The sequence below is a fragment of the Sminthopsis crassicaudata genome, chromosome 4 (assembly GCF_048593235.1).
Source record: "Sminthopsis crassicaudata isolate SCR6 chromosome 4, ASM4859323v1, whole genome shotgun sequence".
NCBI lineage: Eukaryota > Metazoa > Chordata > Mammalia > Dasyuromorphia > Dasyuridae > Sminthopsis > Sminthopsis crassicaudata.
Window position 1 is genome coordinate 345,538,739 of NC_133620.1, and position 20,636 is coordinate 345,559,374.

At 46.8% G+C, this 20,636-nt stretch overlaps 2 protein-coding genes across 8 annotated transcripts in view; one reads left to right on the forward strand and one right to left on the reverse strand.

Annotated features, from left to right (window-relative positions):
• The window catches only part of SAMD14 (sterile alpha motif domain containing 14), a 29,005-nt gene extending 25,232 nt beyond the window's left edge, over window positions 1-3,773 (forward strand). For all 6 annotated transcript variants that reach the window (XM_074261171.1, XM_074261170.1, XM_074261173.1 and 3 more), the window contains one exon: window positions 382-3,773. In XM_074261171.1, the coding sequence (XP_074117272.1) occupies window positions 382-537 (156 nt within the window). In that variant the 3' untranslated portion in view covers window positions 538-3,773. The remainder of the gene's footprint in view (window positions 1-381) is intronic.
• PDK2 (pyruvate dehydrogenase kinase 2) lies at window positions 3,214-19,502 on the reverse strand. Of its 2 annotated transcripts, none has more exons than XM_074261176.1 (11): window positions 19,426-19,502; window positions 15,590-15,731; window positions 8,605-8,676; window positions 7,954-8,138; window positions 7,553-7,642; window positions 7,150-7,227; window positions 6,909-6,985; window positions 6,696-6,794; window positions 6,228-6,335; window positions 5,702-5,815; window positions 3,214-4,862 (listed from the first exon to the last, which is right to left on the reverse strand). In XM_074261176.1, the coding sequence occupies exons 2-11, from the start codon at window positions 15,655-15,657 to the stop codon at window positions 4,722-4,724; spliced, it is 1,032 nt and encodes a 343-aa protein (XP_074117277.1). In that variant the 5' UTR covers window positions 15,658-15,731; window positions 19,426-19,502; the 3' UTR covers window positions 3,214-4,721. The 2 variants fall into 2 exon arrangements, with proteins under 2 accessions (XP_074117277.1, XP_074117276.1); XM_074261175.1 differs by lacking the exon at window positions 19,426-19,502 and adding an exon at window positions 18,450-19,019.
• Between the last annotated feature and the right edge of the window lie 1,134 nt (window positions 19,503-20,636).

Below are 20,636 nucleotides of genomic sequence, written 5' to 3' on the forward strand. Positions count from 1 at the left end.
TCCCTACCATGGGGATGATTGAAAGCACATTAAATTCTGCTTTTGGCAGGTGGGCCAGAGAATTCCAAGGGGAGATGATAGGATTTTTAGGTAGTGTGTGTGTGAGGGGAAAGATATTATATACAAGTCCTTTCCTTTCCTCTCTCTGAATCTGTAGCTAGAGTGGTGATCTCACCAAGGTCCCCATGGGCAGAAAGGGAATTAAGCTGCACCAAGGTAGTCACATGTTAGACTTAAGAAAACACTTAGTGGATTGAGAAAAGTTGAAGGCACTTTCTTATCCCTTCTTAAAACAGTTAGACCAATGGGTCAACTCCCCAAGTAAGGGGATGGCAACATCTTTGCTGACCCTCAAATGCACATTCTCCCTATATTTCCTAGAGCTTGGGGCTCAGCAACTCTCATGACCGGGCACTGGTGAAACGGAAGTTGAAAGAGTTGGTGGCAGCAGCTGAGAAGGAGAGAAAGGCTCAGGAGAAGGCTGAACGGCATCGGGAAAAACAGAAGCGAAAAGAGGCTGAAGCTCGAAAAAGCTAGAGGTTCCCAGCCTAGGAGCACAGACCATGCATGACTACCTGTCTGCTGGGGCAGGGGACCCCTCACACTCTACTTCTTCCAGTCCAGAGGGAGGGAGGAGGAACCACAGGACCTCTGGAAGAAAGGGGGCATGAAGGAGGGAAAGCTTGGACCAGCCCCAAAGTCCCAGATCCTTAGGGGCACACATTCCCATCCACACTCCTCTCAGTACCCCTGTCTAAACCCCAGGAGGGGACCCCACTGACTAAAAGGGGATTCCCCTGGGGAGGAAGCAGAAGAATAAATCCTATTTCAAAGATGTTTGGTATTGAGTTGAGGAGAACATCTCCAAAGTCCCTAGACTCTAAGGTGTTAAGAATAACCCAGTGAGGACTAAGGGTTAAACTGGTGACCCAATTTACAAGCATATTGTTAGTTGAGGAACAAGAATAGCATATTACTCTTGTTTCTGACTTAGGGTTACTCTTGCAAGAGAACTTGAAGGAAAATTTGCTAAGATTGACCTTTGAATGACTTTTGCATCCATGAAGAAGGCTATACTCCTCCAGAAAGGGAAGATATAGATAAAAGTAAGAGAGAACAAAGATAGACACCAACCCAGAATAAGAGAGAAAATTTGGGGACTCTTCTTTAAGAGACCCTAAAATATTTTTGAGAGGGGAAGAAATATGCTCTTTCCCATTTTCTGGCAACTGAGCTAAGAAGGGTAACTATATTTTCATCAGCCCTCTCTTTGATGCCTTTGGTCTTTGGCTTCCAGCTGAACTCTGATCTGATTTAGGACACAAAACCCATCCCTTGGTTTTTCCTCTTAGGGATAATGATTATGGGGAGAGGACACCTGGACACACTCTGAGGACAGGACAGCTTTAGATGCTTCCCTAGCCATCCTGATACTTTGTTAGCCAAGAGAGAACGATAAGTTGGGAAGGGCCGCCTTTCCCATTAGAGTGCAATGACAGAATTTAGAAGTTATCTTCTTGAACCCCTCCTACCCCCACTTTAGGTGAAGTGTCCAGCTCCAAATTGTCCCTTTTGGCTTTTTAATCTCTTTGTCTCGCCTGTCCCTATGAACGTATCCTTAGAATCTCTCCACCCACAAGGCCTTGTGTCTCAAAGTCCAAAGCATTCCATTTTCCTCATTGAGAAAGAGAAGGGTGTGTGTGTGTGGTGTATGCACTGGGAGAGGCAGAAAGGGATGGCAGGGGGGAGTGCTGCTGGATCATATCTCATACTCCACAGGGTTCTCCTTCTGAGAGGAAGAGTAAAACGTTAGATCTGGAAGTGGACCCTGCCAAAGAGCAGCCAGCAGAGGGTAGCAAAGTGTCCTCAGGGATAGGCAGGGGCCAGTGCTGCCTTTAGGGTTAGTAGCTCTTCTGGCAAAGTGTCAGGAACCAGCTTCTGTCCTTGTTGGGAAACGTCAGAGTGGAATAACACACCCTCCCCAACTCCGTGCCCCAAATGCCGAAAGCCTTCATCCAAGGCCCAGGAACATGGTTATCTCTCCTGTGGAGGAACCAGGTGTGATGAAATGTCTAAGAGAAATGAAAGGATTTTTTTTTTCCCCTCTCACCTGGGAGACTATCCAGTTTAGACCTGGACATGTAGACAGACTTTCTTTTTGAACCCAGAAGTCTTCATCCAAACAGCTAATGGCTGTGTCCCCTGCTCTATTACTCCTACTCCACCTGTTTCTGGGGGTCTGGTCTCTAAAGGGGTTTCTCTCCATATACTGCTGTCTCCCTTCCTTGGTACAAAGGACCTCAGTTCCTGCTTTGTTATTCTCTTCCCTCTTTTAAAGGAATGGTGAGGGCAAAAGATAGAAAGATCATGATTTGAATTCCTCTGTTAATGTGTAGCCTTGGGCAAATTGTTGAACACTCTGAACCTTAATTTGCGAAAATTGGTAGTGGGGAAGGAGATGAGTAGAACCAGATGATTTCAACATTCCTTTCTTCTTGGAAGAAGGCATCAAAACTATGGGTGAAAGGGCACTATGGGGGTGAATATTGTAGGTAAGAAACACAAAAAACTCACTTAGGAAAAGTATAGGAAAGGCTCACTTCAAGCCTAGATGATTCTGCCAAGGTCAAGTTCATGAAACACAGTGGTATCATGGAAAAACTTTAGATTTAGTCAGAAGGTCAGGGTTCAAATGTGAGATCTATTACTTAAAGTATAATCTGGGGAAGACTTTTCCAGCTATAGGCCATAATTATTAAATGAGGGGGTTGGATTATTTATTCCCTTAAAATCTTTCTAGTTTGGTCAATTTTGCAGTTCTATATAGGCAACTTGAATTGGTTAGTGTAGAGGGGAAGATCCAAAGGGAAGAATCTCTCCAGGGGACTGTATGGAAATAGAAATTGGCATCTAAGGGTCATTGTAGTAAAGGAAATCACCATAGTTTCCATGGAATTTTTTGGGGTGAACACTCAAGAGAGCATATTCGAACTGTCTGCCAAAGGCAAAGCCACTGTTACTGTGTAAAGGATGCGTATAATCTAGATACTGAATGTATTAGACCATCTCATGTGTCTTTTAGGGATGTATGTGTGACATATTCTGCATATTAAAGGATGACTGGTAGAGGATATCATGAAATAAGGGTGAGTGGGAGGGCTTCCTCTTCACTGCCTCCCACCACCATAGTAAGCAACCAAACTGGAAACCTCATTTAATCTCCTTTTTTTACCAGGTGTAGCCAGGAAGAACACACAACTTTAACCTCTCGTGTGCTGGACCACTGAGAGGGAGCCTCCCCAAGGATACAAAATCAGATATGTACATACAGCAAGCCACACCAAGCATTGGGGTGGTTTCTGGGAAGGAAGAAGGAAGGAAGCACAGAAAGGGAGTCCAAGAGACTGCAGCCGCTTCAGGCAGGATGGGGTATATATAATAGAGAGTCTGGACCAAGGAAGGAGAGGAAAACACTGCTTAAGCAGAGGAGCTGGTGAACTCTGGAAAGATCGATACTTGGAGTTGTCCTTAGTTTCCTTCAAAAGGAGTCTTCTCACTAGACCAATGTTTGCCCCAGTTTCTCTGGGAGGAGGGATTCCCCCATTCATGAAACTTTCTTCCTCATCAATCCAGTGGAAGTTGGAAGCCCAATAAGCCCATTAACAAAATGGATGCAACATTGACCAGAAGCTCTCTGCTCCACTTCTGGTGGCCGGTGTCCTCTCTTCTCTTTGTCCCCAGCCAGTCCTTTCCTAACACTGATAGGAGCCCAACCCCTAGGGAATGCATTGAGGGGAGTTTTGGCTCGAAGGAGAAGGAAAAGGCAAGCTGAAGGGTTTGAATGGAAGACTACAGAAAGTGGATAAGTGGCAAGGCACCCAGAATACTGCCCAGCTTCCCAGGTAGAGAAGTGACAGATTTTGTTTTAGGTGGGGTTACCTCCCATGAATTGTAATTGGAACCACTGCTCCCCCAGATGTGCAAGTGACCCCAAGGGGGTCTGTTCACCAGGGAGACCATTCCAGAGGTCTCCCTCCAAGTAACTTTATGAAGATAGACCTGGGAACCACTGTAGTGAGGTCTTCACTGTCACTGGGTCTTCCAGGAGAATCCCCCCCCTTTACTTGGGGTGACAGAGGGGTAAGAGGAAGGTTACCAGGGACACCATTTCAGGGGTCTCAATGGCAACAGAGATTGGCACCTAGAGGCCACTATAGTGAAGGAATCATCCCAGTTGCCAAGGAAAACCTTCCTTCTTTCCTTGGGATAGTGGGGGTGAGGGGAAAAGTCACTAGGCAGACCACCCTAGGGGTCTTCCCAGGAATATCTATGGACAAAAATTGGCACCTGGGGGCCACTGTAGTGAAGGCATCACTGCAGTTACCCCAGAAACAGGTTATCAGGGGTAACATTTCCCCCTGCCCCAACTTGAACTGGTTAGGGTAGAGGGGAAGAATCTCCCCAGGGGACTCTATAGAAATAGAAATTGGCATCTGGGGGTCAGTGTGATAAAGGGAATCACCATCATTTCCATGGAAACAGAGACAGGTCATCATGGTGACAAACCCCCAACTCCTTAGGATGGTAGACATAGGGGGAAGGTCACTAGGATGACCTGTCCCTAAAGAGATCCATCTGTCCTTATGGCCATCACTGCAAAGCCAGGAGGGGACTTGCCCGCAATGGGCACCCTCCCAAGGCCTCCTGCCCTGGCAGCCTGTCTAGCTGACTCGGTAGGTGGATGTGTTCTTGGGCTCCGTGCTGGGCACACACCAGTCGCCGGCCTCCTGGATGGTCTGATAGTGACGCCATGCTGACTTGTTGTAGACAGGCAAGCGCTCCACAGAATCTGTTGACAGAGCCTGTGGAGAGGTAGGAGTTAGTGCCGCCTCTTGCCCATGCCCACCACACTCTGAGCATGCCGGCTAACCCTGTGACAGCAGGGTAGGTCCCAGAAGGCCAGCCCCAGTGGCTTTCCTCCCAAGAGCAGCCACAAGTGCTATAAAATCAAGAATAATTATTCCTGGAAACCAGGGCTATTCTGGACTGTCAGCTCATCCCCCATGCAGGCAGTGTCTTTTTCCAAAACAGAAAAGGCAGAGGAATCGATCTTAGTGCCAGGAGTGATGGGAGGCACTGCAGAAAGTGCCCCTGGCCTCCCTCCTCTGGCTCCCTGGCAATCTCTGGTCCTTTGCCAAGCAGCACTAACTCAGGCCTTTCCTGAATGGGTGGAGTACCCAGGCTTCCACACGAGCCCTGGGAATTCTCTTAGAGCTCCCCAGAGCTGGGCCATAGGGCAAGAACATAACCAAGTGACTGTGACGTTGAGTCCTGTAGGCTCATTATTCAGCAGGAAAGGAGGCAGCAGGACAGCAGATACAAAGGATGCTAGGCAGTTAACACACAATGAGTCAGCTCCTGTCCAATCTTTCCCCAGTATTAGCCTTAGGCCTGGGACTCAAAAGCAGATGAGACTTCTGGGGATTCTGCTTTAGTATCCCTGGGGCAGGTACCTTCCTCCTTCCTACTCACCCTCATGAGACAGTGACCTAGTCACAGGCCCCAGGGTAAACTGGTGAGGGGTAAGGTGAGCAGATCATCCCCAGAGACAGAAAAAGCAGCAGGCTCCTCCTTGTTCCATCTCAATACCAGTCAGCCATGTCCTAGGGGGCAGGAGGACGGGGAGAAGAGAGCCCCTCACCTTTAGATAGATGACAGCATCAGTCCCGAAGCCCTCCATGGAGAAGAGCTGCAGGTCACCCTGGAAGTACTTGGCATAGAGGCGAGATATGGGGAGTCCGTAGCCAAAACCAGCCTGCAGGAAATGAAGGACTTGGTTACTCCATGGAAGGAGACCTGGGGACAGCAGGAGGAACAGTAGAGGGAAGAATACTACGAGGGAAATGGAAAGGCATTGGGAAAAGGAAGGGCAATCACCCAAAAATATAGATGGATGAGTAAGTTTGGCTGAGGAAGAGAATGAATTGTGGTAGAGGAGAAAACAAAGAGAATGAGGGAACAGGGATGTGTAAAAATATCAAGATGTGAAGAGAGATAATATTAGCGAAAATGAATGACAAGAGACATAGAGACAGAGGGCAAGTCAAAAAAAGTATGGAGGCAAAGTCAGAAAGAGAGGGAGAAAGACCATGCATGAGTCTGGGAGCTAGTAAAAGGGGGAGCCACTGGGGAGGTGTAGAGAAGGGCACATAGAGGGTCCATCTCACCAAAGGAGTCCCTCCGGAGCCTGGCTGAGGGGTGGGAGCTGTTGAGTACATGTAGCTGAAGAGTCTCTCAATCTTTCGCAAAGGAACTCCCCCACCCCGGTCACTCATCTAAGTGGGACAAGACATGTTAGCAGCTCCCCCCTCACCCAGGTGAAAAGTCTTACCCTCACCTACCTCATCTCCCAAGCTCTCCAAATATTCCTGTCCCCAATCCTTCTTCCTTCTCCAATCCCTCCTCCCCCCATTATCTGCCCCAAGCCCAAGTTCAGGAAGTGAGGAAGTCTTTGGGGCAGAAGAAATAGCCTCATATCAAGGGAGATCAAGAGAGGGAGCTCGAGACACAAGGTATCTCTTATACTCAATGCTTAGCTTTCAGAGAATTTCCCATCCTTACTCCACCCCAACCCCTCCCCCGATTCCAATTCCAAGCTTGGCTGCTTCCAGCTTCCAGGGTCAAAAATCACTTACTTTGATAGACAGATCTTCCTCACCCAAGGCCACCATCACCTTGATGGGTGGCAGTGTGAGGCTGGACTCATGGCTCTCCACAGTTGCCCGCATGGCATTCTGAGGAGAGAGGGGAAATGTTAGGGATCTCTTCCTCAGATCCCTACTCCCCCAGCAGACCCATACTCACTCTCTCCCATGCTACTCCCTCCTCCCCGTGAAGAGCTTCCTCACCTTGAAGAGCTCAAAGAGCATGTGGTAGAGATGGGAAGGGACGTAGACCATATGGATGGGCTGTTTGGAGTTGGAGGCTAGAATGAGGTAGAGTTCAGAAATCAGGGAGTTGCCAAGAGGTCCCCATACTCAGTGCCCCACTCCAATCTCTCATCCCTCTTCCTATCCACCCAAACTTCTCTCTCGACCTGTTCTGTACTCCCCACAGAACTTCCTGAGGCCAGTCCCAGCCCAAGCTCACCATTGATCTCCTGAATCTCCAAGCTGGGAGAGGCCATGTAGTATTTGTCACACAGGAGTTTGGCCATGTCATAGGCATCTGGAGGAAAGAGAGGAGAGTTCCAACACACACACACACACACACACACACACACACACACACACACACACACACACTCTCTCTCTCTCTCTCTCTCTCTCACAATCAGTCATCAGGCTTAGGACACAGCCTTCACCTACTTGGGGAGCTCAGGCAAAAAAGCCATCCTTTGCCAATTGGGTGGTGGCAAGGGTTGACACTCTTGGCTAAAGTTTTTCCTTAAGCCTCTCACTTAGGGGACAAGAGGTTGTTGGTCCCCTTAGGTCCTGGAAGAGGGCAGAGTCAGAGCTGTCCCATAAAGCACACTCACTTCCCCCACACATACCTTTCACCACCTCAGAGACATCACAGTTGGGATCGATGCTGCCAATATGTTTGGGGTGGGCAGGGTTTGTGCTGCCATCAAAGATCAGTGCTGGGGGAGGAAGGGGATATCTGTTATCCTGTTAGGTTCCTGACAGCTATTTCTCAAGTCTCAGGTCCTTCCCCAAACTCTCTTACCCTACAGATCTTCTAACCCCTTGGACCACCCCCTCCCAGCTTCTCTCATCTGATAATCCCCCCCCTTCCTCACCTGACACACCCCTCCCAGCTCCTCTAACCCCTCTGAACCCTCCCAACTTGTCTCACCTGACACATCCCTCCCAGCTGCTCTAACCCTTCTAATTAAATAGTTCTCTCCCACCTCAGTCCCCCCCCCTTCCCCTTGCTCTCTGTGGGTCTCACTATGCTGGTTGATGAGCATTCGAATGGAGATCCGGCTAAGATAGAACCGGTCCAGGAAATACTGGATGTTCTGGTTGGAGACGGGGTCATCCCCATAGGCCTCTTTGTACTCCAGCACACCCTGGGCCATAGTGGGGACCACATCATTGTGCCGGTTGCGGATTGTGACCAAGGCATCTGTGAACCTGGGGAGGGCAGGAGAAGAGCTGCTTTTCTCCTCTCCAAACCTGTTCCCCATCTCCGGGCCCCCAGAGTTCCTCATCATTGAGACTCCTTCTTAACACCCTGACACTAAAGCACCATACCTAAGATTCCCCCTACTCCAAGGACCAAAGAGCTCAGTTCCCTTCATCTCTTCCCCATCCCACAGAACAAACATCCTAGCATGGAGGGCCATAGATCTTCTAACTGGAGAACTTGCCTTCATGTCTGTCTATCTAATTGCTCTTGGTTAGACAAGAAGTTAGAGGGAAATAGGGGACATCCTCTAGCACTCTAGAAACTATTACAAAGCAGCAACTACCTCCTCTCCTCTCAGACCAGGCCCCATTCCTCAGCATAGGGCTCTAGCCCTGGAGGGCACGTGGTTCAGGGGCATAGTTAATGAGTGACCCAACTGTGCTTATTTATAGAGGGTACTCAATCACTTACTGTCCCAGAGTCCGATGGTCCTCAGGATCTTTGTCCAGGAACTCCATGATGTCCAGCAGACTTTGGACATACCTTTGGGCAGAGTTAGGAGAAAAGAGAGAAGAAGGAACTAAAATGTGTTTGAACCATTTTCTTCTATCTGGCCAGATCAACCTTCTTACCTACTCCAAGACTTAACCCTTGCAGGAAACCTTCCCAGATTAATTACTCTGACCAATCCAATATCCCGGGTTCTCGGGGTGACCAGAGAGGCTGGAAGATGTAATTCAACACGTTTATTAAGCATCCTCTATATGTAGAGCTTGAAAAGAAATGGGAAAGATACAATGCTGAAATAAGACTCTTTCCTCATGGAGTTTTAGGTCTAGCAAAGGCATCTGACACATAAAGAAACAACTGCAACACAAAGTAATACATGAAAAGTGCATAAAAAAGAGGAGCCAAATGTTATATGAAGGTCAAAAGGGGAAAAGGTCATTACAGGCTGAATGGAATCTTCAATGAAAAGGTGGAATCTGAGCTGAGTTTCAAAGGACAGATAGGATTTCAACAGGGATCGGGAAGGGGGAAGAGGAGGAAGAGGAGGAAGAAAGCATTCTAGGTGGAGGAAATACCATGAATAAAGGCTAAGAGTCAGGCAAATACCACCACCCCCATCTATCCCCAAAGGTCTTAAGGGCATCCTTCTTTATATTCCTGTTATCCTTCACTTAGGGGAATATGGATAGATTAGAGAAAGGGAAGTCCCAGGTTTACAGGTAGAGGCAGAAGACTAAATCTTGGGTCTCTCTTTCAAAGGAGATACACAACCTAGAGAGTTTGGATGAGAAAGAAATCAAAAGGGAAGGGGATGGCATCAAACTGTGGGGTCTGAGCCAAGAAGTCCCATAGAGGAGTGTCTTCACGCATGAGTTGTTGGTAAGGAAGAAAGCTGGATGATTTGAAGCAGAGGGCAGGAAGCTGGGCCAAGGGGCAGATGGATACCCTGCCTGTTTATTCCAAGGGGCCTCTGGGTAGAATCAGAGTCCAAACTGCTGGAAGCAAAAGCAGGCAGCTGGGGCTTTCTGAGCACAAAGGCAAGGGGCCTGATAAGGACAGTGAAGGCAGGGATGTCTCTGTGTTACTCTGAGTAGGTGCACCAGCTGGGAATGTGGCTGAATACAAGGAGGTAGTTGGATGGAATGATTTGGCTTAGGAAAGGATGCTTCCCTGATGTGTGACCAAAAACCATTTGGATGTAGTGTTCAGAGCTGGGCAAAGGAAGGAATCATGAATCCTCCATTAACTGTAATCTCCCCAAAGGACTGTGTTTCACTTATCAGATGAGGGAAGGGGAGGGGGTGCCACCTGAGGATGACTGGAGTTCCAGCTCTCCCATTTAATAGCATAAACACATCATTGAATCTCTCTGGGCCTATTTCTTCATCTGTAATATGAGGAGGTGGAATAAGGACCTCTACACACTCTTCTAGTTCTCAACTTAATATCTTCTAATCTATGAGAGAGAATGTCTTCTCCAAAGGACTGAAGGCTGCCTGAGGACAAAGATATGCCTTCCCCATCAGGCTAGAGGCTCCTCAAAGGCAGCAAATATCATATCTCTGCTCAGTAATTCTCTAAGTTCAAGGTCCAGAAAGAAGGTGGAAAGTGAAAGAAAAGGTCATAATTTCAATCTCATCCTCTTCCTGATGACTCTATATGAAGAATTTTACATATTGGGGAAAGCAGTGACTCAGTTTGTTTTTTATTCCATTAATCTTTCTTTTTGTGTGTGTGTGGGGGGAGCAATTGGGATTAAGTGATTTATCCAGAGTCACACAGTAGTAAGCATCAAGTGTCTGTGGCCAAATTTGAACTCAGATCCTCCTGACTCTGGGGCCAATGCTCTATCTGTGGCACTATCTACCTGCTCCAGCCCTTTTATTTTCTATAGACAAATTTCTTCTGGTTCTGAGACTACATATAAATTAGCTTTATAAAATTAATTTTATTTTCCTACTGACCCACTATTATAAATGTGACCTTATGGTAAAAGACTCCCAATCCATGGGGCCAGCTGAAAACCTGGAGTGAAGAAAGGGCTGGGTAAGACGGACATCTTAGTTTGGCAGCTAGGTGACACAGGGGATATATAGTGCTGGACCTGATATCTAGAAATCCTGCATTCAAATCCAGCCTCAGAACTTACCAGCTGTGTGGCCTTGCATAGTTTGCCTTAGTTTCCTCATCTGTAAAATGAGCTTGACAAGACTGAAAACAACTGAATAACAACCACATCTTCTAAGAAAGACTGTCCAGGTAGCAGTTTCTCTTTGCAACATTGACTCCATATTTTGATTCTGTAATCAGTGCTCCCTCCCAACACCCCCCCCACATATATGTTTATATTTATCACAATATCTGTCTATATCCATAAGTATACACATGCTCATACACACAAATGTACTTTCTTAATCATATTTGTATTTTTAGTACTTAATACAATGTATGGAACATAATAGGCACTTAAATGTTTCTTGATTGGTTAACTGGCAGATATATGTAATATCCACACATGTATATAGTATGTATTTTAATCCTATTTTATATATATATATATGTCTATTCTGCCATATTGCCTGTGTATGTATAGGTGTGATCATTCATGTAGACCTATGTATATGTAAGAATATAGACACACATATATATTTGGAGAGAGAAGGACACTAGGTTCAAGTCCAGCTTCTGACTTGTGATAACTATATGACTATAAACGTGTCAGTAAATACCAAACCTCTCCAGCCCATTAGTTATCTTACATACACACACACACAAATGGGTCATATGATTACTTCTGACCTGGGTAACCATATGACCATAAACAAGCCACTAAGCATTGATTACTACTGGGCTGTGGGGCTTATGGGGAATATCTCACTCCAGCCTAAAAATTCCTTAAATTTGATGTTATACAAAGCAAGCTGTTTCCTTGCTTTATTCATACTGTCAATATCACATTCTACATACTAAATTTATTTAGGTTCAAAAAATGTATGTGAATTTCTTTGCAAATGTTAAAGCATGACTTTTCTCCTTTTTTTCCTTCTCTTCTTTCTCTTTCTTTTTTTCTTTCTGTGTCTATCTGTCTCTCTTTCTGTGTGTCTGTCTCTCTTTCCTTCTCCCCCTTTACTATTTTTTCTGTGTTAGTATCTATATTTATTAACTGGCTGAGAGTGATCCTGAGAATTAGATACCAATGCTATAAATGTGATCTTACATTCCTTCAGCATTTTGTGGTTTCCAGGCTTTTACTCAACTTTAGCCCCTGACTCATCAGATTCATAGGCTGATAGGCACCTTACAAGGCTGCCTTATGTACCCCCTACCTCCATTCAAGACCACCCCCAACTAAGACATGTCTATAAAAGAGAACTCCACAGTTTTCATCAAAGAGCCTCCAGAGAAAGAGATAGCCCAATGCCTCAGTCAGCCCTTCCTGTCACAAAGTTTTTCTTCCTTTCTAACCTTAATACTTCCTGTTGCAGCTTTCATTCTTTCCTTCCTGTGATGTGGGTTTCTTCTTCTATAAACCCTCCTGCAAGGTTCTGATGATGATTATCCTGTCACCCTTCACAGGAGTGTTGGAAGGAAAAAGGGTTTTTTTTTAATAAAACATAAAGTGCTGTTGTACCATTGAATCAAAACCAAGTTAAATTTACCTTATTGTAGAAATATCTTCTATGGACTAATCTCAGTTCAACAATGCTTACTCCTATTCACACACCTACCTTGCTTTAGGGGATTAAACATCAATAATTCAAGGGTCCAGATTTACTGATATACGTATTTTTCTCACTGAACATATCACCAAAGGAGAAGATTTAAGGAGGTGACTTAGCAACCCCCTGATGATAGGCTTCCCACACTTAACTGGGCTGATCTTTGAAAGATAGTTTGTAGAAAAGCTTACATGTGGAACCTTTCCAGTTTGTCAAATCTTGTCCTTTACTAATACACCTTTTAGAAACCAGCACTGCATCTTCACTATGCCATAACAAGAAAATTTGGGGAATGAAATGAGCAAGGAGATAATAACACTAGCTCGTGTTTCTCTAGCACATTAAGAGTTACCTGATGCTTTCTTCATAATACTTGGAGAGGAAGCAGCAAAGGAATGCATTATTATGCCTATTTTTTGCCCCATGGAGGAAAGAAAGAGGCATGCAAGAATCATCCAAGATAACACAGCTAGTGAATGTCTGAGCCAACACAAATCCAATCTAACAAATTCAGTGCTCCTGGAACTATATACATCACATTAGTATGCTGGTAACCTGGGCCAAACCAAATTTCCCAGACGTCAATAAAAAGTACTATGAAAGTACTATGTGAAAGGGTAGAGAGGAGTTACATTCAGCTTAGCTCTTCTTCACTGTCCAAGAACATGGTGTCCAGGGAGGGTGGGAGGTCAATCAGAGCAAGTCTTGTGCTGGAGCCAACAAGCCAGCAGGGAGATAAAGCATGATCAGTCAGTTGGACAGAAGGAGGAGGAGGAGGATGGGAAGGAACAGATGGTATCATCTCCTGCCTCCTTTCTAGCCCTCACCAACCCTCCTGAGTAATTTATTCCCTACACATTTTCTATGGAGGCAAAACATAGCAAAATACTCGGCTTTGAGATCTAGGAAGAGAGTTTTGGCGTCAGGGTTAATCCAGTTGAATTATAATTGATGTTTGATATCCTACCAACCAGACAGAAAGTTTTAATTTTCCTTAGAAGGTGAAGTAGGAGGTACAAGCAAAGAGGATATTTGGGTGGCCAAGCTCTATAATCCCACTAAGGTAAAAGTCAAGTTCATTCTCTAAAGGTCAGTCCATCATACCTCTGTGTCTGTGATCCCAGGCTTTTCTGTCTCAAAGGAGAGATGATTTCCCAGCCACATATTCTTAACACTCAGAAAATCCTTCCTGTGGCCTGCCCTAAATCTGGCATATGGCAATTCTGGCTCCTTTCTGAATCTTCTGATCTCTGCCCAACACCTCCAGAGCACCTCACCCTTTCACTGCCTACTCTTCCTGATCAGCATCCCAGGACCTTACCTTTCCCTCTACTTCACTGCCCACTCATCCTAGTCAGCCCCCAGGACCTTCCTAAAGAGAATGTCTTTAGGACAAGGAAGGAACACCCAATTAACAACATGCATTTTTACTGTCTAGCCTAACCTTTATTAGTTGAAGTCAGCTTTCCCCAAGGCTGCAAGCTGCTCTATGTTGGGCAGGGATTTGGGGAGAAAATGTGCACACTAACTTTCCCTAAACAATATTAAATGAGAAGCAATGTGGTATAGTGGATGGAGAGTCAGCTTTGAATGACCTAGTTTTAACTTCTGCCTTTGACATATTCTGGCTGTGAGGAGTTTTTAATTCTTAAGACAATTCTTTAAAACTATAAGTGACAGAATAACAAAGAGCATTTTCATACTTAAAGTTCCCCATTCCAATGGGGAACTATTGAATAGATCTGAATCACCACAGTCCCGGCTCAAAAAATATATATTAAATAGGAAATTACATATGCAAAAAATGATCTTTTACATGGGTCAATTTGGGGTTTAAACATAGACTTATGAACATTAAAGTCATAGTAATATCTAATCTCCGCCCCTGAGAAGAGCTGAGAAAGGGTACTTCTTCCTTTGGTGGAGAGGTGGTGGTTGAGAGATGCAGAGTATTACCTGAGCTCAGTTTGCTTTACACAAAGGAAAGCTTATGGAACAAAGGTAAGGTTAATATAATATCTGAAAATGATTGTGATAAAATCAGAAGGCATTGATAACACTTATTTTGAAGATAAAAATGGGCTTAACGCTCTTTATTTTGTTCCAAAATCTCCTCTCCCCTATCCTAGGAAACATTCCAAGTAAAATAATAACTGGCATAAATAAGAATAGTAACCAGAACCTCAGAATGTCAGACCAGGAGAGGCCCATTTAGACTAATTACCTCATTCCAAGATGAGGAATTCCTGGCCCAGAGAGGAGGATCAATTTGGTCGAGATCACACAGCTGAGTTATGAGATCAATGCAGCTCTAGAACTGGAAGGGCCCTTAGTCCAATCCATTCATTTTACTAAGGCACAGTCAAAAGAAGTGAGTTGTCAGAAGTCATGCAAGTGGTGGCTAACAACTCTAGACCCTTTAACTTCAAATTCAGAGTACTTTCTACTTGACTGACAGAAGCAGATTGAGATATCAGATCTTTTAACTTCCACTTTAAATTACTAGTGTTTTGATCAGATAGTTCTAGTTAATAAGTTAACTTTATTTTTCACCAAATGGGCCCAAGCGCTCTAATTTTCTAAGGTTAGCCACTTAATACTGATATTAATCTGGGAGGGAGGTCTGGTTGTGAAATAAATAATTTCCCATTTGAAGCTGGGTTTTCACATCAAAAAGGGCTTTATATATTGCTTATTTGTTCTTGCTGTGCCTTATTTGTCCCATGGGATAAAATGTACTGGGCGACCTCTATTAGATTACTTATTCTCTCAGAATCCTTTTTATTCCCATTTCTCCCAGAGCTACTGGAATAATTTAGATCTCATCACTGTGCATAAGAAAGATGCTTTCGGGGGGGGGGGGGGGCACCTAGGTGGCAAAGTGGATAAAGCACCAGCCCTGAATTCAGGAGGACCCGAGTTCAAATCTGATCTCAGACACTTAACACTTCCTAGCTGTGTGAGCCTGGGCAAGTCACTTAACCCCAGCCTTGGGGGGTGGGGGGAAGATGCTTTCAATCTCTCTATGTCTCTCTCTCTTTCTGTCTTTCTCTCTCTCCTCATTTCTCCTTTCTCTCAACCACTCTTTCTGTTTCTCTTTCTCACTTCTGTTTCTTCTTTCTTTCTTCTCTCTGTCCATGTCTGTCTGTCTCTCCCCACCCGTTTCTCTCTTTCTGTGCATGTGTTTCAGGGGAACTGAGGGGAGGACTAAGAAAGGGTACTCTTACCAACTCTGCACCAACTGTACTGAGGGAGTCCCTAATACCCGGTCTGGAAGCAAATTGATCTCCTTCATTATATTGGCCAGCCGCACAGGCAGCTCCTGTCTCAGGAAGGTGAAGGAAGTTTTTTCACAGGCATTGCTGGAACCTGGTGGAAGGGAAAAGAGGAGTTGTTTTCAGACAAGCTTAGCTCAGGGTCTACCTCCTCCAAGAGTTCAGGACTGATCACCCCAGATACTAGGGCCTTGCCTTGAAATGAGCTTCTATTTCTTCCTCTAAATTAGTCCCATGTGTACACATTGCTTTCCCTAATAAAATACCAGGCACGTATATGAGATGCTTAAGAGCTATTGATTGATGGCAAGAGAAGAAAGGGGCACCTTAAAAACCCCCTATTTTACAAAGATGTAAACTGATAAAACTCTGGAACAGAACAGCTTTACCTCAATTCCCATTGCTAGTAGCATAGTCTAGATTAGAATCCAGATTTCCTGCCTTCCAATGCAGTGTTCTTACCCTGCTCTCTCTAACTTTTACCCATTCATCCCATCTCTATAGCTATTCCCCAGACTTCCTCCAGAGTTACATCTATTCTGCCTTACCCAGGCTCAATTAACAAGTTTCTCCTTTTTTTCTTCTCTGTCAGAAGCTAGTAACTTGGGCAACAAGGAATGAAATGGGGAGGGAAATCAAATGTAATAGGGCCCCAGTCCCGGGGCTTTGTTCCAAAGAGAGAAGGATTCAGATTCTCAAGTTTCAGAGAGCTTGTGGGTTAAAACACTGACTTTCCTGAACAAGAGAAGCTGAGTTGGGTCAGGGAGAAATTGGAGGCAAGTCAAAGGGAGGAAACAGGATTATAGGTCTGAAGCTGTCCAGTTCCTCAGAGGCCAATCAAATCCAACTTCTCCCCTCCTCACTTTAGAGATGAGGAGATCCAAGTGATTTATACATCACACAGGTTTGGGTTTCAGAGGCAGGAGATGGATCCAGATCCTCTGACTGTTAAGCTGCTTTCTGCTATACGGTGATATCACCCGGCTATTCCTACTTCACTGTTTCTTTGGGGAGTGGATCTAAAATTCATCACTTTGGGCTGAAGTTCTCCTCCTTGCTGAGGCCAGATGTATATTTACCACCTGCCCAAGGGATCTATCTGAGAGGGAACTGGGATCCTGTCCCTTGCCTTTTCTAACTCCAGATCATCTCTCATACTTAGGGAGCTGGGATTCCTAGATCTCTGATTGGGTAGAAACTGACTAGGGATTCTTCTCCTGGGAGGTGGCTCAAAGCCCAAATAAGGCCATAAAGGAATAGCAGAGAAGAAACAGGATCTATGAGCAGGTGTCTAGCTGTCAACTCTGTTGACACTCTGGTTCCTGGTCCTTGCCAAACTCTGTACTTAGTCCTCTTCCTCCCCAACTTTCCTCACCCTCCCTTGCAGTGATGCAGACTGTAACCAGAGCCAAGCACTCTCTCCAACTCTACAGAGATCTAGGAGACCTCCCTCCCTCCTTCCCTCCCCCCAGCTGTCACTAAAGAAGTGCTCAAGGGATAGACCAGGGCACACACAATACCCATTTCATGAGCTCAGTTAGTACAGCCTCTAACTGGCCCACCCACCATCACGGGGACTGGTACAAGGTGATCCTGATCCACAAGATGGGTGGGAGGCCAAGAGGTAGTTTCCTTTCCCCTCCTCTATCCTACCCCCCCCCCAAGGAAAATAATGTTGTTTCTGTCCTAGGTTATAGTTTATTGCCCTACAAAAAACAACTTGTGAGTCTGGGACAGCTTTGATCTTCAAATGTCCTTGTTTACATGGGTAATGTTTGAAAGCAAAGGGAGTAAGGAAAGGTTCATTCGATCTCATGCCCACCACCCCATTATAAGTTATATCGTTGACATTCTTCCTGACCAGCTGCTTATTTCCTCACTTTTCTTCTCCCCATCTTTTCTCCTATCTCCTCCTTATTCCCCATCCCACCTTAACCTTGGATAACATGTGGGGACACCCCTACCCAACAAGCAATCCTTTAACATCTGGATCCCCTTTCCAACCTTTTCCCAATTTCCCTTCCCAACCTACCACTCCTTGCCAATCTCATTCTCCCAGAAGAAACTCTTGCAGTTTATTATCCTGTCCTCCATCAATTTGGCCTCTTACCATCACCCCTCACCTCCAACTCTTAAGTCCTAATTCTTCTCTTTAACTCTCCGATTCCTAGTCAGACTCTTCATTTAACCCTATGCATCCTGCTTTCACCTTCTCCAGATTTCCCCACATAAACTACCTCTGGTCTGTTTATTCTTCAATAACCCTGCACGGGGCCTCTTTCCTCTCCAGTCTCCTTATTAAGCCTTTCCAGGTGGGACCCCTATTTTCCTGGCTTCTTCTCTATTTCCTTTCTCAGGCTCAGACCCTGCCGAGCGTTTCCATGAACTCTTTCCAAACCAGAGGCCGGCTCTTTACCTCCCCTTACACCGGGGAGCCCCTGCCTCTCCTTCCATTAACCCTTCCCAGGCTGGCGCCCTGGACCTCTCTCAGAGAGGAGCCCTGGCTCTCCTAATCCTTGCCAGCTGAGAGACCTGTGACTCTCCATTAACCCTTCCCAGCCTAAGCCCCTCTGACTCTCTACTAACTCCTCCCGGTCCAGACCCCCTTGACTCTCCCTTGCTAGCCCGGGACCCCCTTGCTCTCCACTAACTCTTCCAGGCTGGAGCCCCCTTGTCTCTCCCACTAACCCTCGCCAGCCTGGAGTCCCTTTGCCTCTGATAACCATTGCCAGAGCGGAGCCCCACCTGCCCGCCCCCCGCCCCTGCCAGCCTGCGGTCCTTGCGTCCCCTCCCCGCCCAAAGCCTTACGCACCAAAGTCCAGAAACTGCTTCATGGACAGCGGGGACGGGGAAAACTTGCTGAAGTGCTCGATGTATTTGGGCGCCCCGGCCAGGGACGCGTTTTTGAGCAGCGCCCGAACCCAGCGCATGGCGGCGGCGGCGGTGTCAGCAGCGGCGGCGGCCCCACTCCGGGGCCCAGCTTCGCTCCGCTCCCGCTCCCGACGCCCGAGCCAGCCACCTAGCCTGCTCCTTCCTCCCCTCCCCCTCCAACACAGCTTTAGCGGCCTACGCTCCCCCAGCCAATCACCTGTCCCCCGCCCCCGGCCGCCTCCAATCGTCGCACACAAACAACTCCGGCCGAACCAAAGAAAAGACGCCTCGGCACGTGGCTTCCCGGGGCGCCCGCCCCCTTAACCCTTTCTGGCCCAAGTACGTCTGCTGTTGTGACCAAGCTTTCGCTAAGATCCCGCCCCTGAGGCTGGAGCGTTAACCCTTCCTTCCCGGCAGCCCAACCCAGGGGCCCGGTTCCTCCCCGGAGTTCAAGTTCAACCTTCCCGGCCTTGGGAACCTGTCAGCCCGGGTCTCCGGGATGAGACTCATCCTTCTGCGCTCTCGAGCTCCCCTTCATCCCCGGACCCCGCGTCCCCTCCCCGCGGCGGGGCGTGGGAGGCCCCTTTCCAGCCCGGCGCTCACGCCTCCAGGCCCGGGGGAGGAGGCTTTTCTAGCTGACTGACTCAGCCGCACGTTTGCCAGGAAGGAGGCCTGCAAGTGGCAGAAAATAATTAATTCAGGCATCTTTGCTCCCTTGGGAACTCGGGAAGATGAAAAAGCTACGCAAATACTTGATTTTCTGGCTAAGAAGACCCCCCCCCCCCCCCCCGGGCGGCCTTAAACTCCAGCACGGCCGCTAAACGCCTGGAGGAGAGCCCATGCCCCTTCGCCTGGGGCTTTTGCTTTTGAGGGTAGTGAAGGGAATCCTTACCCCGTTACATAATGCACACGCATACCTACGCTTCCCTCCTCTCTCCCCCTCTCCCCCGCAAGTCTTTGCTACGAGTAGTTTCTCCTTTCCACCCCAGGCTTCACTGCTCAGGGTCACCCTGATTCTTTCAAAGGAAAAAGCAATTAGGTGCCACCTCGTGGTCACAAGTGGTACTACGCAGGTGGTGTGTCGGGAGGGGTTGGCAGGTGCTTATATAGTGCCAGGCCCCACCGTGGCCCGAGATAGAAGGGAGAGCAAGGAAGTTTCTTCTTGTGAAATTTCCCACAGACCGGCCTTTACAGGGCCTCTTCCCAGAGGCAACAAGATGATGTACAATGTATCTCTTGTATGCTTCATCTTTCCCCGTAAGAATATAAGCTCCTTCTGGAGATGGCCAGCTCCAAAGATCCTGCAACTGTGCATGTGTGTGTGAGTGTGTGTATGTGAGTGTGAGTGTGTGTGTGTGAGTGTGTGTGAAGTGTGCATGTGTGTGAGAGTGTGAGTGTGAGTGTGTGTGTGTGTGTGTGTGAGTGAGTGTGAGTGTGAGTGTGTGTGTGAGTGTGTGTGTGTGAGAGTGTGAGTGTATGTGTGTGAGTGTGAGTGTGTGTGTGAGTGTGTGTGTGAGTGTGAGTGTGTGTGAGAGTGTGTGTGAGTGTGTGTGAGAGTGTGAGTGTGTGTGAAGTGTGCATGTGTGTGTGAGTGTGAGTGTGTGAGTGAGTGTGTGTGTGTGAGTGTGTGTGTGAGTGTGTGTGAGTGTGTGTGAGTGTGTGTGTGAGAGTGTGAGTGTGTGTGAAGTGTGCATGTGTGTGAGTGTGAGTGTGTGAGTGAGTGTGAGTGTGTGTGTGAGTGTGTGTGAGTGTGAGTGTGAGTGTGTGTGAGAGTGTGTGTGTGAGTGTGAGTGTATGTGTGTGAGTGTGAGTGTGTGTGTGAGTGTGTGTGTGAGTGTGAGTGTATGTGTGTGAGTGTGAGTGTGTGTGAGAGTGTGCATGTGTGTATGTGTTTGCACGCAGTGTGTTCACAAATCTGCCCGCTCAGGTAGGCGTGTGTGCATATTATGCAACAGGGAGCTTTCCCTTCACCATCCCCAAAAGCAAAAGTAGAGAGGAATGGAAGCTTCAAGTGCTTAGAGGAAGTGTTGGGTTTCAAGGTCTCCCTATGTGGGCTTCTCTTAACCAGAAAATAAAACCACCAGAGTCTGTTGTTGTTTAGTTGTGTGACCCCATTTGTGATACCTGG

What these genes read in the sequence shown, in the direction of transcription:
- PDK2 (XM_074261175.1), bottom strand. Translation starts at nt 18,567, where the DNA reads ATGCGCTGGGTTCGGGCGCTGCTCAAAAACGCGTCCCTGGCCGGGGCG. An exon ending in GAAGCAGTTTCTGGACTTTG is followed by an intron (nt 15,732 to 18,449) that starts GTGCGTAAGGCT and finishes CCCTTCCACCAG; the next exon opens with GTTCCAGCAATGCCTGTGAA. An exon ending in AGGAAGATCTGTCTATCAAA is followed by an intron (nt 6,336 to 6,695) that starts GTAAGTGATTTT and finishes TGTCCCACTTAG; the next exon opens with ATGAGTGACCGGGGTGGGGG.